The sequence below is a fragment of the Halictus rubicundus genome, chromosome 7, assembly GCF_050948215.1.
Source record: "Halictus rubicundus isolate RS-2024b chromosome 7, iyHalRubi1_principal, whole genome shotgun sequence".
Taxonomy (NCBI): Eukaryota; Metazoa; Arthropoda; class Insecta; order Hymenoptera; family Halictidae; genus Halictus; species Halictus rubicundus.
Window position 1 is genome coordinate 2,422,305 of NC_135155.1, and position 19,059 is coordinate 2,441,363.

General features: G+C 36.4%; 1 protein-coding gene across 5 annotated transcripts in view; it reads right to left on the reverse strand.

Moving 5' to 3' along the window:
* Window positions 1–7,961: 7,961 nt before the first annotated feature.
* The window catches only part of Rhogap15b (RhoGAP_ARAP and RA_ARAPs domain-containing protein RhoGAP15B), a 65,322-nt gene continuing 54,224 nt past the window's right edge, over window positions 7,962–19,059 (reverse strand). For 4 of the 5 annotated variants that reach the window (XM_076791127.1, XM_076791128.1, XM_076791129.1 and 1 more), the window contains 5 exons: window positions 11,562–11,983; window positions 10,244–10,489; window positions 8,984–9,186; window positions 8,386–8,427; window positions 7,962–8,289 (listed from right to left, as the gene is read on the reverse strand). In XM_076791127.1, the coding sequence (XP_076647242.1) occupies window positions 8,151–8,289; window positions 8,386–8,427; window positions 8,984–9,186; window positions 10,244–10,489; window positions 11,562–11,983 (1,052 nt within the window). In that variant the 3' untranslated portion in view covers window positions 7,962–8,150. The remainder of the gene's footprint in view (window positions 8,290–8,385; window positions 8,428–8,983; window positions 9,187–10,243; window positions 10,490–11,561; window positions 11,984–19,059) is intronic. The other variant, XM_076791126.1, reaches the window with a different exon arrangement.

The window sequence follows — 19,059 nt, forward strand, 5'->3', positions numbered from 1 at the left end:
AAGTCATCTAGAAAAAATATTTATTCATGAATAGCTAAATATATGAACAAATTTAAGATAGTGTTGATGACAATAGCTCATTATTAGATTAATATTCAGGTTGGTCGCTTTTAAACTTCGATATGAGATCTGTATTTGTTCGAATTTTTCCGGGTTTTCCATTTTTTACAACTAGAGTTTGCAACTACAAAATTGGAAAGAAATAAAATACGTATCATTACAATTAATATTATTCTTAATTTATATTAATTAGAGATTTTGTACACAAGATTTACATGTTAGTTAGATATTTCATATAAAACAATTAAGCTGTACGTTCTAATCCTGCTAAAAAAAATAATATGCGTTCGGTTTTATGCTAAAAGACGACACGGTTCTGTTCCAGGAAAGACGACACGGTTCTGTGTCATGCTAAAAGACGACACGGTTCTGTTCTAGGAAAGACGACACGGTTCTGTGCCATGCTAAGGCTGAGCAGATGTCAGCACTATATCGGGAATGTGGGGCCGGCGACACAGCTGCGCAGTTAAGCGCTTCTGCGCCTGCGCGGCCGGGCGATAGCGGCAACGAGCGCGTTGCCGACGCTGCCTTGCTCTTCTTCTCCGAGTCGTCGTCGTGAGAATACGCTGCGCATATAGCGTCTCTGCTACGTAAAGTGTATCCTGCGGCGTGGTGCCGCAGGACTGCCGGCTCGACATATTTTGTCATCGCGAACTCTCGCCGTGAGCTTTAATAAACCTCGTTATTCGGTCGTTATCCGACGTGTGTATTACTCGTGAGGTGTGGGCCTCACGTGCCTAACCTGTATCCTCCTTGCCGCGAACACGTGGCGTGTCCATATTGAACACAGTCCGTCTGGACATATATTTCGTGCGTTCTCGCTAGAGAACGCGTGGCCTCTGTGGCCACTGGTGACCCCAATCTCTCGTATGTTACGAGATCTATGTTCCTAGTCCCCACGTGCGTGGAGGACCGTCGGAACTTGGCAGTGCGTACACCTGTGCGCCTCCACCACCATTAAAATCCCCACACATTGGAGACCCGTGATGTTGGGAGTCGTGGGAGACGTGGTGGACCATACTAAAAATCCCCACAGGAATGCCGAAAACCCGGGCGTGAGCACTCTCCTATCCTCTCTGGCGGTACTTATTCCCGTGGCCGATCATCTTTACTCGCGAGAGCGCCTTCGCGGTGTTGGCCCTCTCGCGGTAGCGGTCCGTACTGGCGCGGTGCGCCTACGGTGTGATTGGCCACGGCGGTCTCCGCTGGTGTGCGGCAGAGTTGGGCAAAAATTTATTTTAAAATTTCGAATACAAATAAATGAAATCTATTTTTTATTCGAACTCGTTTCTCTCGGATACATATTCACCACAGTCTATCCGCCGGATACTTTTCACGATTTTCATTTGTCGTCCGTGGGTCATCCGAATTGCGGAGCAATGGCTATGCGTATCCGACGCCTCTAGCGGCGAGATTTTTTATTTGAGAGAATGTATCCGAAGATACAGCTGATGAGTTGCAAAGTATCTTTGATTTTTATTCGATAGTTTTTAGCAGCGCCCCCATGTATTCGACGGTCAATTTCGGCAGATACTCGCAACTCAGAATGTATCTTTGATTTTCGACGTACGATTTTTGCGTGGACCTGAGATTTATTCGGATGGTCGATGTAGGGAAGATGATTTATTCGATTTTTTATTCGAGACGAGCATGAGGAATAAATGAAAATCAAATGTATCTTTTATTCGAAATTGTATTCGAAGTTCGGATAAAAGACCGAGCGACGTTGCCAAGTCATAATACTTACGTTGTAATATGCAAGTACGTACTATGGTATAGTGACTCCCATTAATATTCAAACACTATTTATTAATTAAACGATTGTTTAAACCAATGAATTTGTATTATTTAAACGAATTTTTAAACACATACATGTTCATTATTTAAACGATTGTTTAAGCAAATAGATTTGTATTATTTAAACAGATGTTTACATAGGTAAATGTTTATTATTTAAATGACTGTTTAATAAATGAATTTTTATTATTTAATCAGGTCTTTCAACCGATACATTTTTATTACTTAAACGATTGTTTAAACAAATAAATTTTTATTATTGAAACAAATGTTTAAACCAATACATTTTTATTACTTACACGGTTGTTTAAACAAATAAATTTTTATTATTGAAACAAATGTTTAAACCAATACATTTTTATTATTTAAACAATTGTTTAAACAAATAAATTTTTATTATTGAAACAAATGTTTAAACCAGTACATTTTTATTACTTAAAATATTGTTTAAACAAACACATTTTTATTACTTAAACAATTTACGTCACCTTTTGCAATGAGTAAAAGTCTTTATAATAAAAGGAAATGTCATTGGGTTTCACCATCGGTACTCTGCTGGATATTAAGGTATTGAGACAATTTTATAAAGAACTCTTTAGATTATGTATTATGTACAGGTATACATACATAGGCATTGCATGCTATGGCATTTTTCTGTCTACGGTTCTGAATTACCGACTCTGTAGAATATGCAGAAATTTAGAATCAAAGACATCGATGATTTAAATTATCTGGAACAGTACTAAATAAATAACAAGTTAACCATTGAAACAATGAATTAAAAAATTATTACTGAAAATATATATTTATGACGACAATTATCAGTGGATAGGCATAATTTTTTAACGAAGTGTACTGCAAATTTCATGCTGATATCTCTTACGGTTCAACATTTATTGTAAAATGTCACGAAATTTCTCGACCCAGCACAGTGTCCGGCCGTCCAAGGCTGTGTATCGCGATGCAGCATTCGCTTCAGATAATTTTAATTTCGTTAATTTTTAAATGTTCATCTTTTTAAAAAACAGGTCTGTAAAGAGGACACTTGGGGCTATATCCTCATTTTTTTGCAAATTTTTAAAAAGTTCCCTTCTATGAAAAGATTGCATTTGTTGAAAACAACGCACACCTTCGGCCAAAAAGAAAGTAACACATGTTTCGTTCTTCTACTCTCGGAATCATTCGGCAGGGATCGACGTCTGTCGTTGCACACATATACATATGCATATCGTCGCCTGTGATTGCACATATATATGCATATATTTGTAGCCGCTTCGACTGCGGCGAACGTAGATAGAAAAGGACAGCATGCAAACACGGCCGCGTGGCCGAAGGCGCTAGAAAAAGGCAGCACAACCCGATGATATTATTATTCGATTTGTACCGTGTTTGGGCTTATTTTGTTCAGGAAAACATTTTCAATCGGTAGGTAATGATATCATTATGGTAACGTTAATAAGAAATAATATTAGGTATAGTTGGTAAACGCCAATACGCTACTGGTTACAATGTTGCCTCTGATACTGAATCACGACCATATGGAGCGTCGCGTCATGTGCCGCCTGGAGACAACAATGTAAGCGTTTCACCATCACTTATTAATAACAATAAAATGTGTGTTACAATTCATAATTCTGCCATGGGAACATTATTAATCGATTGCAAATAGTTTGCTGATGAAAACAAGTCTAAACACGTCACAAATCTGATAAGTTAGACGGTGCCAGTATTGAAACGTTTCCTTCGAAGTTTATCAACGAATTTTATTTCACTAGCTGACCGTTCCATTTCGATAGAGTCCGCTGCCGTACCAGAGCATGTTCTACAGAGTCGGTAATTCAGAACCGTAGACAGAAAAATGCCATAGCATACAATGCCTACATATGTACGTGTACCTGTACATAATACATAATCTAAAGAGTTCTTTATAAAATTGTCTTAATAACTTAACATCCAGCAGAGTACCAATGGTGAAACCCAATGACATTTCCTTTTCTTATAAAGAGTTTTACTCACTGCAAAACGTGACGTAAATTGTTTAAGTAATAAAAATGTGTTTGTTTAAACAATATTTTAAGTAATAAAAATGTACTGGTTTAATCATTTGTTTCAATAATACAAATGTACTGGTTCAAACATTTGTTTTAATAAAAAAAATTTATTTGTTTAAACAATCGTTTAAATAATAAAAATTTAATTGTGAAAACTAGCGTTTAACTAGTAAAAATGTATTGGTGCAAACATTTGTTGCAATAAAAATTTATTTGTTTAAACGATTGTTTAAATAATAAAAATTTATTTGTGTAAACTAGCGTTTAACTAGTAAAAATGTACTGGTGCAAACATTTGTTTCAATAATAAAAATTTATTTGTTTAAACAATTGTTTAAATAATACAAATTTATTTGTGTTAGCTAGCGTTTAACTAGTAAAAATGTACTGGTGTAAACATTTGTTTCAATAACAAAAATTTATTTGTTTAAACAATTGTTTAAATAATAAAAATTTATTTATGTAAACAAGCGTTAAAAGTTTAAACGATAAAAAGTGTTCGATTATTAATGGTAGTCACTGTACCGTGGTACGTATTATGGCTTGGCAACGTCGGATAAAAAAGTCGGCCATCCGAACATCGAATACAATTTCGAATAAAAGATACATTTCATTTTCATCTCTGCCAAATACTCGTCCCGAATAAATCCTCAAATAAATCGTCTGGCCACATCGAGCTTCGGATATCGAATAAAAGTTACGAATAAATTTCGCCGCGACATCTGCCTTCGAATACATTCTGAAATTAATTTTTATTCGACGCCTAAAATCGTTCGGATGGTCGGCGGACGCCGAGTATCTACAAATAAATCCGTCGAATAAATGGGGGCGTTGCAATCGACCATCCGAATAAATCCTGAACATAGCCAGAAAATCATCCGGAGGCACGTCGAATACAAATCTCGAAACCAGACGCTCGTCGAATAAAGATACAAATAACTTCTCGCGATTCATCCGACTTCGAATAGAAACAAAAGAACAGAGAATTTGTATCCGAAGGCCGTTCAAATAAATTTTTCATCGGATACTGCCCAACTCTGGTGTGCGGGCAGGGGAAGCTCGCGTCGAGGAGCAGGATCGCTACAATATCTTAGAATTATTAACAACATTGTATTAATATTTAGGTATCCATTGTTACGATAGTTTTAATTGTAATGCTTAATTTTAATTTTAATTTTAATGGTTAATGTTTAATTTTAATTTTGATTTTAATGGTTAATGTTTAATTTTAATTTGAATGGTTAATGTTTAATTGTAATGTTTAATTGTAATGTTTAATTGTAATGTTTAATTGTAATGTTTAATTGTAATGTTTAATTTTAATTGTAATGTTTAATTTTAATTGTAATGTTTAATTTTAATTGTAATGTTTAATTTTAATTGTAATGTTTAATTTTAATTGTAATGTTTAATTTTAATTGTAATGTTTAATTTTAATTGTAATGTTTAATTTTAATTGTAATGTTTAATTTTAATTGTAATGTTTAATTTTAATTGTAATGTTTAATTTTAATTGTAATGTTTAATTTTAATTGTAATGTTTAATTTTAATTGTAATGTTTAATTTTAATTGTAATGTTTAATTTTAATTGTAATGTTTAATTTTAATTTTAATTTTAATTTTAATTTTAATTTTAATTTTAATTTTAATTTTAATTTTAATTTTAATTTTAATTTTAATTTTAATTTTAATTTTAATTTTAATTTTAATTTTAATAGTAACAATAACAATAAAATATTGCTTTATTCATTTAAAATTATTTAATTAGAATTTATGAACGTCTCTAAGAAGTCTAAAAGACGTCTCTATGACGTCTGTAAGACGTCTCTAAGACGTTTAGAAGACGTCTAAAAGACGTCTCTGTGCTATCTTGGTACTTTGAATGTGATCCCAATTCACGTTCTTTCAAACGTTCTCGATCTATCTTTACATTCTTATTATTTTTCCAATAGGTATAAAACGTATACTAAAACAAATTAGGAATACGTAAAAATGATTGACATATAACACTGTCCAACAAAATCAAACTTTTTTCGAGTTTTGCAATACCTGTTGGGTGATTCTTATACACTTTGTCGTCCTAAAACCAAATCTGAAAGCAGAATTGCTCCATCACGCAACGTTTTCGAAAAATTTTGATTTTTGTAAAAATGCCCGATTTTGATACAAAATGACGTGTTACGCAAAAACTAAACACGCGAGAAAGTTCTTTCAGTCAAGAGATAGAGGGAACTCTCCTCTACATATTCATATATTCAAATATATTTTTATGTACTTTCTAATAGTTGTAAATGGTTGTTAAAGTTTAAAAATGTGCCGACGCGGGTACTTTGTACGCTCTATTTTTGTATTAAAAAAAATTAACAATATTTATGCATAAAAATGATTGTGAAATGATTAATAATATCAATTTCCTCCTAATATGCAGTTTTGCCAAAAGAATTTATCGTACATCGTTTATATATACATGTGTAGTGAGATATGCCCCGCTTGTCCACACTGTGCGCCAGGTGCATGACTATCTTTCATTATGCATAATTATTGTTAAATGGCAAGAAGAGAAAAAATCCTGAAACACGTATCCCCTATTTTGGATTAAAGATTCCATACCTGAGTTGACATTAAAATTAACTAACAATAAATAAGAGAAACTTGCAAAAAAAGTCAAATTTTTAATATATCGTTTAAACAAAAAATTTTTGTTAAAATTTTCTTGCGCGCCTACATTTTCCATTAGAAAACATACAATATAAAAAAATTCATTTTTTTTACCTCTGGTTTCTGAGATATCTCAAAAAATGTGTTTTTGTCCCTCAACTTTGAGGGCTAGTTCACTCCTTCAAACTGGATGGTTGCCGATAAAAAAAAAACACATGTCAAATATTTTTCGAAGAACTATATATCTTACATAAGTTTCATCAAAATCGGCTTGTATCAAGTGTATATGTTCCCTTGTCAGTAAGCTTTACACAACTACAAATGGTTGTTCTGTAAAAGTAGTGCTTTTACAGCAAATCCCATTTCTAAGTAACAACACATCTATCAAGGAATCTTTAAAGGAAAATTAGAATGTGAGCTGAGGATACGTAGCTCGAATAATTGTAATTTACTGTAAACGTAAAAGTATACTTTTTAATATAATTTTTATTTTTTTCGCATTCATTTTGTGAATTGATCTCTGCAAAAGATACAAATTTTTAGAGGACAAATGAAATTAAAGTACAATTTTTCTTTACACCTTTTCCCTAATTTATCCATTTGTTACAGCTGGTATTATCAACAACTAGCGTTTCGACGCAGAAGAGATGCGCGGTCGTAGGAGCGCGAGTAGGGGACTAGCCAATGAACGAGTCCTGTTGGTGGCATATACGCAGTAAAGTCAAATTCGTCCTTTTCCAGGTTCCCTCTTACGTGGCACCAAGTATACAGCTAGGGGAATTCCCAACACTGCTGTACCATTTTGAATTTTTCGAAATGGTTCTAGAATGGCTTCCTATAGGAATTTTCGAATTTTTGAAGTCTGCGTTAGGTCACCTCAAATTAAAGGTGAAGGACGATATTTTATGATAGGGACAATTAGTTAAAAAAAAAAAGATGACGAGAGCATGTCGAAAAAATTACGAAACTGACATATCGAAAAAATGACGAAACCTGACATATCGAAAGAAAGTAAGGGTAGTTAAATTATTCTGTAAACTTTCTTTCTGACCGAATAAAAGCTACATGAATTAGATTAAAATGAGTATGAATATATGCGTACATTACAATTTAATATCTTTTTCTTTTTAAATTATATTTTGATAAAATGATACTAGAAAATTGTAGTAACACAATGTATTTTTTTTTTATTATATGAATACTTCACAATTACGTCGCGGAAACATTTTCAATCATTTTCCTTTAATTTTTTTTAAATAATTGCTTTTCATACACTATGCATAAATACATTACACAATATAAATTGTTACGATATTATGTACTGTATGTACGAGGTTTTCGCTTGCCGACAATTTAATTTAGATATTTATTCATTTGTTTCTAATAAATAAGTGTTTGTAATGATATTTTTATTTATCTTAACATATATATACATAACGTACTATATAAAAATATAGAAATCGTGCACGTGTTAAGGCAAGCCTGGGCAATGAAACAATGACAAAATAATATACAATATAAAAATGTATAACTATAATAAATTTCCGTGGCACGAACATTATTTTAAAAAATATATTAATTATTTACGGATCCATAAGGTTAACTGCAGGGGGTCGCAGATTTAGTTGATACTCTCCAAAGATCATAGCTGCTAACCACTTATATTGCTCGTCCTTTAATGTTCCAGCTATCGTACATCCGAAAAATGGAGTTTCTTTACACCTAAAGTATAATATTAGTACATATCATTTAATATGCGAACGTTTATTATTGTAGCGAAGAAATAAATATTTATCAATATAATGTGTCATTAATTACCTCATCGGTTTGTCATTTTTTGTAATAAATGTAATGGACCATCTGTAACAGAAATACATGCATATGTAGTTATATACAGTATACTCGTTCCAATTTTGACAAGAATTGACAAAGTCTAACACATTCGTCGTTAAGTGTGTCTTGTATTGTAGAATGAGGTGTGCGAGAATTCGAAAAGGTCGGGTCGGGACGGGTCGAGAATTTTATTCGGGATCGGGGCGGGTTCTCAAAAATTTTGGGTTTCCAGAATATTGGGGATTTCCGAGCATATTCGAAATTCTCGAGAATATTCGCGATTGTCGAGTATATTAGGGTTCTCGAACATTATCAGGAATCTTGAAATTTTCGAGTACCCGACTCGTCTCGACTCGATACCTACTCGACCAGGTCCGACATTTTCAGGTTCTAGCACACCTCAACACAATTAAATTATAGTATTGAACTGCACACAAATATGATACATAACATATTCATTGCCTTGTCTCCTGCCTGTGACCATCGCGTCGAAAACTGAAGAAAAGTTGTATAAACGGAAAACTCGATGACCATCACTGGTGTCCGCCATTGCAGTGTATGTATTAAGGAATATTAAACTTACCCAGTTTGTGGATTTCGTTTAGGCTCGTGACCTAAGTACCAAATGATATCTTCTATCCTCCATTCGTACATCTTAGTAGAACACACCTTGTCTTTGTAACAACAAAGTTTTCCTTGGGTAAATTCAAAGAGGTAGGTTTTGAAGTGTTTCATCTTACTGCTAGCAAATTTAAGTTCACCAGACGGTGTAAGTGGTGGTTTTATCTGTAACAAATAAAAGGGAGCCAAATACATTTTTCAATCTAAATATTCTTTGAAGTCAGAATGACAATGATCTAATAAGCAAAAACTAAAATTATACTTGATTCCATACATTTTATAAAAAACGTGGGTATTAATACTATAAATAACAAATATGTGTCATAAAACGATGCTAAAGATAATAATCTGTACACTTCATTGTTGAAAGTTGTGAATTAATACGAATGCATTTTTACGTTGCAGCATGTAAAGCAAGCCTAATTAAGCCACATCCTGTCTTTGTAGCCAGTAAATATGCATTTACTTTTCCCCTTCTGACTCATGTGCTCTAATCCACGCGAACCGGTTGCTATGAAAAAGTCGCAGACTTAAACGACCCTGAACCTACCTAATATATGCGTTATTGTGCATTCAGGCCGTGTGAAAGAAATTTTAACATACACTTTCACAAATCTATGAGTGTATGATCTGCAAACCGAAGTAGATTGAAAAATACAAAAATAAATTCAAATGTAAAAATGCAAATGTCTTCACAATTCAAATACCATAAATGTATAACAACTATCCGTCTCTGATTTTTATGGAATGTTGTCGGTAAAAAATAAGGTGCACATATTTTTATCGCTAGAAACTTATGTTTAAAAGATGAAATATATTTCTTAAAGTTATCACTTCGGAAACGATCTCGGCAGTTACTAAAAATAAAATTGCATCGTTTTTCAGCATGACAAATATAATTTTCTTGAAAATTAAAAGTGGAAAAACAACTACTTTTATTTTAAATTTTATCCCTTTGATGATAGTGATGGTAGTGAGAATTTATTATAAATTATAGGCCTAAAAATAGAACGTTAGATACACTTATTTTAAATTGGTGATAGTAATTGAAGGTGATATGTATTTGATTCAAGGGTATAGCAAAAGATATCATTTGTAGAAAAGTATGGTGCCTAATGTGCTTTTTCTACAGGGTGATCTCGCATGCGAGGGTTCAGGGACACTGATATTTTTATATAGGTGCAATTTCTATGGCTGTAGCTATAGCTACACGTTCTATTACGTTTACCAAGGGCAATATATCCTTGTAGAGTTGATCTCTTTTAAGAATGAGAACGTTGTCCTTCCTGTCCTCGGGTTCCCAGTATCCCCACCTTGCCACCGTTTCAAGGACACGTTCAGTATGATGCAGTGGTCGTTCCAGCGCACCTGATAACGTATACTCCTCCAAACAAAGTTCATGGGCCGGTGAATTGGTTTTCTCTGCCAGCTCCACGCATATATCAAATGCAGTCTTTTGTGGTCCGATCTGGAAATAATTACGTTCTAATTACATCCGCGGAACTTGTTCTAATCATTGTGTATGCTGTTTTAGTTTACATACATTTAAAAATTCGTCTCTGTGCGAATAAAAGCTAACAATTTTTACAATCATCATGTGATTTTATCTAACACTACATCTACATTACACTAAAAATGACTATTTTAAAAACAAAGAAATTTTATCGAATAAATTCCACATAAATGTATCTTCAAAATCTCAATAATCGTAAATAAAAAAATTTGAGACCCCATAGTTCTAATGTTAATAATGTACTGTACACGATGGTCTGTAGATTTCTAAACAAAAATTACATCTTTCAACAAATTTATGTATTCTTCGTGTTGTTGAATTCATTTTATTGTTAATTATAATATGGGGTAAATAATAACATGTATATACGTATATGCTTCTATTTAAGAAGACCACGAATATTCCCGTGTAACATTAACTTATCGAGCACAAAAAGTGGACCACACGTATTACTTTATAAGAATGACAAAATTGAATGTACGTCGATGTTTTGCTATTTTTATTATAACACATGGCTGCGTTAAGAAATTTATTCAACCATTTCTTATGAAATGCGCCTTTATATTAGGGGTACCCATAAGTAATGTCGTTTTTACAGATTGATTAAACAATGCATTTATATACCAATAGAATTCATTAAATTAATTTGTAATTAATTAATGTATAGTAAACGCTAAGTAAAATAAAATTTTATATAAATATCAAGAAACAACGTATGAATACCCCGAATAATTTCAATAAATTTAAAATAAAAAACTTGACACCGGTCTCATTTGACTGGCGCCGATAGGTATAATGTTAAATGTTGGAAATTTTTTTTCTATCATCAGAAGATAGGAACAATTATAAATATTTGGAGATGATCAAGATGAATGGTATATCCTACATGCAGATGAGAGAATCAGGATAACATTGGGAACAAACTTAAGAGCATTAACAGTGATTGTTTTTGAGCTGTGTAATTTTATATTACGAACTCGAAATTAATAATTTTCTTAGATATTGGATTATGAAAAGGGACTCTTACCGTCACATTGACGCATTCTCGATCTTTTGAGAAAATATATATCCACATCTTGAGATCGCCTGACGGTGCTCCACGCGGTCCATTGTTCGAAACGTGATGCTTCTCGAGCACCTCCAAAATTTTCGCCTCTTTTGCGAGATCGGCCGCGGTTAATTGATAAAGCTTCGGATACAGCTTAATCAGGTCGCCGATCACCCTGGTCTCCGCACGATTCCATTCCTCGGCTCTGTTTTCTCCGGCGTGCATCAACGTGGGACCCCAGATCGCTGAAAGGTTCTCGACGGTCATCAGGTTCCTGGAACTCTGTTGACTCAGGCAGTGAAGGTGAGCAAGAATCCTTTGCAACGTCGTCGCCGGCACAGGACTCAACGTAGATAACAGCGTCCTGTACACTGTGATCTGCTCCTTCTCGTTAGTGTTTTCTGCAAACGAAAACGAGAATCTCTTAACTTCTTATCTTTCGATCGCGGATTCTCTGAAAAAAATTTTGGAAAATCTCATTTTGAACAACAAAATATCTCAATATTTAGGTGACTACATACATATACAGTGAATCCAAATATGTAGTATTTCCACATAAAATTTCTGATTCCAGGGAAATTGACGATATTTAACTCGTTGTAATTTCGTAAAAAACAATCGTACAGCAATATAGTTGGACTCATTTTAAAGCTCGAAGATTCGAATTTCGCACATCATTATTCAGTTTCCTCTAAGATACTTTTATGTGATGTAGCAGATGAGAAACTGAAGACCCATTTTTCCTAAAAAATACATTGAAACCTCTGTAAAAACATTAAAAAATCTTTTTCGTGGATGAATCTTCCATAGATTTGAGAATTGAAGCCCCCTCTTAAAAACAACTCTACAGAAACTGATGTACGATTTTTTTTTCACTATTTTATGGTAGAAAAATGAGGTCCAAATTAGGTGCTGTAAGGCCATTATGATGTACTTTATGTCACTGTAAGGTTGGCTGTACACTAGTGTGGGTCTTATTGTTGGCGGCCGTGGTCGACCACATGACCGGCAGCGAGAGGTCGTGGATGGCGATGGCCTCCTTCTGCGAAGTCGTTATGACGGAGAAGGAGGCCGCCGAGTGGGCTCGGTAGCGGGACCCGGGCTCCGCGAAGAGGGTGTGGGCGCGGGGACGTTCCCCGCGCCGACGTGTGCCCCCCACGAGGGGGTCGGCGCCAATTGGTGCCCCGGGAGAGGGGGCGGAGTAGGGTTAGCGCGGGGAGACTCCCCGCGTCCCGATGTGCCCCCACCATTGGGAGCGGTGGATTCGGGGGCACGGGATGCGAGCTGACCCGGGCCCCCGGGGGGAACATAGCTCCCCCCGTGTTGGGACGACACCCCCTGGGATATTTTCGGTGTGAGGGGGTGTGTCGGTCCGTCCCTCCCCTAGGGGAGGGGGATTCGTGGGGGGTCTTGGGTAGGAAGGGTCGGGGCGTGCCGGATCGCGCCTCCGACGGCCCTTCCTTCCGGTGGCGGCGTCTTCTTGCCTCGGTCGGGGTTGGTTTCCTCGGGAGACCGGCTCCGAGCGGGGCACGAAGACTCCGGGAGCTGTGGGTGGGCCGAGCTGGGGCTCGGGAAACCCAATCCGAAGGCTCCAGGGATGGGGACATCATACGGGTCCCTCCGCCCGGGGTCTTACAGCGTAGGTAATGGGAGGGGGCTCGCCCCCTCCCTGGGGTAGGATGTTAGCTGGGAGGTGTCCTGTTGAATACTCGCCTGATCCAGGCACCTCCCCCTGTAGCATAGGCGGGCGTGAGGTTTTAGTGGGTAGTCCCCAGGGGGTACCCCCCTTGGAGATAGTCCCACATAACCCCGGCTTCCCCCAGGGAGCATTTCCTCACGGAAAAAAGGATGGGCCTTATTGTTAGCTGAGCGCCGTGCCCTGCGGCGCGCGGTGGGCCACGACTTCTCGCTCCCGGCTGTTGTCGCTGCGGCAGCCGGCGGCGAGGGGGCGTGGAGGGGGTTCGCCTACTTCTGTGAGCAGGTCATGCTACGGAAGGAGGCTGCGGAACGGGATCAGGAGCGTAATCGCGATCCCGGCCGAAGGGGGGGGGGGGGACGCACCGCGTCGTCCGTTGCGGGGTGCCTTCGGATAGAGTAGGTATGGGAGCCCCACCCCAGGGAGGTATGCTTAGGCGGGGGCACACCGTATTGAAATGCGTGTGCGGAACACGGTTGCCCCCAGGAGCCTTGGGACGGACGGGGAGGAGTTAGTGGGTATACTTGGCATTGCGACCCTAGGGGGCCGGGTATCCGTAACGAGTTTACCTCATCGAAAAAAAGGTTGGGCCTTAGCTATACTTGACGAAAATTATTTTACAAGATTCTTTTGATCTCCCCCTCCCCCCCCCCCCTCCAGAATTATGACAGTTGTTGGGAAAATGGTCTGGAAAAAATTTGGGGTCGATTGGATCATGGGAATCCAAAAGCGCATCAAATTTGAAAATTTTTAATTTTTCAAATCTCGACATAAATATACGTTATCATATATCGTTGAATTTGTCTTTTTTCTCTTTAAGGATGCACCTTCCGTTTAAACCTTAGTAAACCGATTAAAAAAAATCGTACATCAAGTTTTTGTGTGTCGTTGTAAAGTGGAGACTTCAATCTTCAAACCTACGGAAGATTCATTCACTACAAATTTTTTTCAATGTTTTTTTCAATGTTTTAATTGGTAGTATTTTCGAGAGAAATCGTGTCTTGAGTTTTCCATCTGTCACGTCGTGAAAAATTGTCTTAGGCAAACATGAACGAGGACTATTAAAAGTAGAAGTCGGAACCTTTAAAATGACACCTGGTTTATTATTGTACTATTTGTTTTAATGAAGTGCTCGCTATTTAAACATCGACAATTCCTTGAGACCGGGAAATTTAGTGTTCAGATACTGTTTGGATCCACTGTATGTTGATTTTATATGAATGTAATAAAATTTTCGTATCCTCTCTTGTGCCGCTTTTATATTGAAACAGACCATGCTTGAAAACGCATAACAAATTAAATCTTGTTAACCCGCGCAGTGCTATGGAAGTACCTAATTAATTGCCATTAAATCAATTTGTCTGAATATCAATTTATCAATTCTGAAATTAATTACATTATCGTCTAACATGAAAACTTCATTATCAAGTCATTAGCAATTATAATTAATAACGCTGATCGCTTCAATGGATAAAATAGATGAAACGCATAAAATGAACGTAGCAGTCCATGTGTTAATATCATAAGTAGGCTGCAGATTTGTATGTAAAATAAAATATTTGTGCATCAATTACAAGGTACATACTAGAGCTAAATACAGTAAATTGTCGATATATGTCAACAACACGGGTTTTGATGTCGGTTATCGTCCAGGTGTCCCTATTCATTAATCTGCGCCGAACGTAAAAAAGGACAGCCATGCTCGCCGCCGAGGAGTGTAAACATATTCGTCCTATACTCTATATGTCAAAGCCACAGCGAAAAATGCCGTCCACGAGGTTCTACTATTCTTTGATGCAGTACCGAACGTAGAAAAGGACAGCGAAGCTCGAGTGGCCTCGGACGCTGAGGTGTGTAAACATAACATGGGTGGGGTATAACGGTGTGACACCAGAAGACCACTACTAATCCAATAAGAAATCTTCTTTATTCTTCATTATTCTTTTATGGGACTTTCATCAACTTATTCGTGGTATTTTTCTAATGAAAATGATACCAAATATAATATCATTCCAATAATATTTATTTGTGTCATGAATGATGAAAGTTTCGGATGCAAAGAAGGACAGCGTATGGGAAAGAAAGAGATGCGGAGAGTCGCGGCTGCCGGCACAGTTTAAAGATCAGTGTGAGCTCAGGCCTTTAAATAAAAAATTCAACTTTTTTATTATTAACACACTATCGGCGGGTAACACCATGAGCTTGACTCACACGTCACGTCGTTGCTTACAAAGAGTTGTGCAAAACAAAATATTTATTAGATGAAAAAAAAAACAAGCATTGGTAAGTGCTTTACTAACACTTAGCGTACGTTCTGCATAAAAGGCAGCCTTAATCTACCAATATATCTGTAGCATTTTTCTAATGAAAATGATACCAAACATGGTACCATTCGGATCATATTTACACTAATTTCCCGTTAATATAATTGTAATGGGATGTAACTTTCATCGTTCATCACACAAGTAAATATCTTCGGAATGATATCATATTTGGTATCACTTTCATTAGAAAACTGCCACGAATATGTTGATGAAAGTCCCATAAAAAAATAAGGAAACATAAAGAAGTCTTGTTATTGGATCAGTAGTGGTCTCCTGGTCTCAAGCCGATATACCTGACCCGTATTACGTTACACTCCTCGGTGACTGAGGTCTCTCGAGCTTTTTGACCCCTCACGGAGTATATTCCGCGGTAGTGGAGATAATTCCGCGAAATTTATCAATCCTGCCTTGGCGACATTATAGAATTCACTGTAAATGATTTGAATATGTTGAAAACAATATGAGGACATCCTTAAACTCTTTGAATCCTTCTACTGTTTTAACTTGAACATGTTAAATTATGTTATAATTGTATAAAATCCGCAGTCTAATTATAAAACAATGCAAGGCAGTAACTTTTAGTGCTCAGTAGTTTTAGTGTTAACGAATTCGATTGTTCGGCGAAACTGGGACACGTTTTCCGTTAAACGAAAGTCGTTAAGTTCTCAAGTAATAAACACCGGAGATTCAACAATAGCTTCCTAATGGGACGCGCCGCGACACGAGAAAGTACGTGAGTGGGTGCCGACAACTTGACATTCTTCTTATAATTACGTATGCAAATACCAGTCGAAGGCAAGAAGCGATTTATTTGCATGCGCTGCTCTTCACGGAAATGTTCTGTCGTCTTTAGTCAGCGTGACAGACTTTCCGGTTCGTGTTAACACGTTGTTCATTGCTGATTCAACAACCATAAATGTTCCATAAAATCGAAGAAATCTCTCGAGTGAAATAAAGATGAAGAACTGTAAGACTTATCGGTACACTTATTTTTAATATTACAATTACCGGGGCCGTCAACCCCTTGCATTACGATTTATTTTAGAGTTGCAGTGATTAGAACTTCTTTGTTAGTTCATAATTTTCTAGAAGAAGATGAAAATTTATATCCATTTTGTGTTCTTTATACAGGATGTTTCGTAAATGGTGGGTAAAACTTTAGGAATAGGTTTTTAATGCTTAGAAAAGACAAAAAAGTCGAAAAGGACGAAAAGTTGAGGCACGTGAAACCATTTTTCGCCTAATTTTGTCGGTAACGTGGTCATTCTACCTTATTGCGAATTTACGGAGTCTGGGCCCATGCTCAATATGTCCACCTCCTGTCTCAATACAAACCTGAGCTCGTCGTCTCATTGAGCTCCGAACACCCTCCCAAATATAGCATAAATTGTAAACAAGAATAATACACCTAGATAAGGTAACCATAGACCGATGATTACTTCAAAAACATTGTTGATGCCTTTACAGGGGCCTGTGATGAGAATTGTGACACAAAAACTTAAATAACTCAGAAACTAATCTTTTCCGGAGCTAGTTTGATATAACATTTTTTTCTTCTCTAAGCATTAGGAATCCATTCCCAAACTTTTGTCCACCATTTACGAAACACCCTGTATGTTGTCCAATGGCTGTACATTAAGAACAACAAATAGAATTTTATTTCGATTCAAAGGAAATTAATAACATACATATTTACGAGACTCTGTTCAGAAATTTCATCGCGAGTGTAAGGGGTTGAAATGTATTATGATAAAAGTCTAAATACATTCTTGTTACTTTTATAAGCAATGTAAAACAATCATATTTAGTGTTAAATCTGAAACAATAATTGCTATTTGCTACAGGTGTGTGGGTTCGTGAAACTACGGGTACCCGAGTTCTCGGCTAGGGTTTTTGAAATGTTGGGCGGACTCGTGCAGGTACCCGTATCATATGAATGCTCGGACAACCCGAAAATGTCGGGTTGTCCGAAAATGAGGACAACGCGAGAGGACCGGCTGTGAAGCTCTGAAATGAAAAATCATTTCTATCTTTTCTGCATCACTGTACACCATCGTTTCAGAGAAGTATCGTTATCTTTCACAATCGAATAAATCCCGATGAATTTCTTAAACGGACTGATTAGAGTCACCGAAAGGAGAAGAGTTTGTATCAGTGTTTACAATTTATTGTAAGCATGTTTACAGTCATTAGTCAAGATTCAAGAACATTTCTTGAAACCCTGGGGGATCACGTCATCGTTATTACACTATTTACATCAAGTGTCCTACTTTTATGAATTTTTCGTACTCAAGGTCACGTGAAGGTCATAATATTACAGGTCGTTGGATTTGTCTTGATCTCAGCTATCATATAGCGATAATACAAGTATATCATTCCATTTAAGAAAACTTCGATGACCTTGAAATCTCAAAAAAATTACCTTGAACAAATTTTTTTCCCTATCATAATATTTACCTCTCTGAACCAACTAATGTTTTCCTCTGACATTTTTTTCTATCATAAAAAACAAGCGAGATATTTTAGATGCTCGAGTTAGGTGAGACATCCTCTATATGACAACGTACTATTCACAACAGCCAACGATGTATTCGAGTCGGGCTGCCCGAGCATTCATATGATGCGGGTACCCGTCCGAGCTCGCCTGACTTTTTCCAAGTTTGACCCGAACTCGAAATCTCGGGTATCCGCACACCTTTGTTATTTGCACGACAAATTCTTGCTATTTTTGCCGCGTACAAAAATGGCTTCGATTACAATTTAAAGAGGGTAAAATTTTACATTCTTATTTCCTAGATATTCTTTTGTGACTTGAGGTAGAAATTCAGTTTGCACATTTTTTTTAATCTTTTTTTGTTAAAGCTGAAGGGAACAATGCAGCACCATCGAGATCCAGTGGTACATTGGAAAGAGGAAAGTGAGAAACTGACAAAACTTTTATATTTTTAATTATTTCTTTATGAAATTGTTACCAACATGTTTATGATATTTTTCTAATTGGAATGACACCAAACATGACACAATTTGGGTCATATTAATTCACGATACAGTGGAACCTCCGATTATTCATACTAATCAGTGGGGTATGACTGCTCAGGTGAAAGAACAGTCATGATTAAATTTTGACTGATTTTTAAACCGTTCACGTGGGGAGCACGTAGATATTTCGATAAAGTATTCTAATAAAAAATTCAGGTATCATCGGTTGGGATAATCGTAGTCCTAATGAATTCGTTAATCGAACAAGCAAATATGTTTGAAATGATATCGTGTTTGGTGTCATTTTAACCAGAGAAATGCAACAAATAAAAAGTTTCACAAAGAAATAAAAAAAAACATCTTTCTTTACAAATATTGTGCATATTTCTTTCACATTTATCTGGAACATTGCTGTACATATTATGAAGGATGGGGGAGTAGATTAGAGAAGGAAAAGAGCAAATGGGGGATCATATAG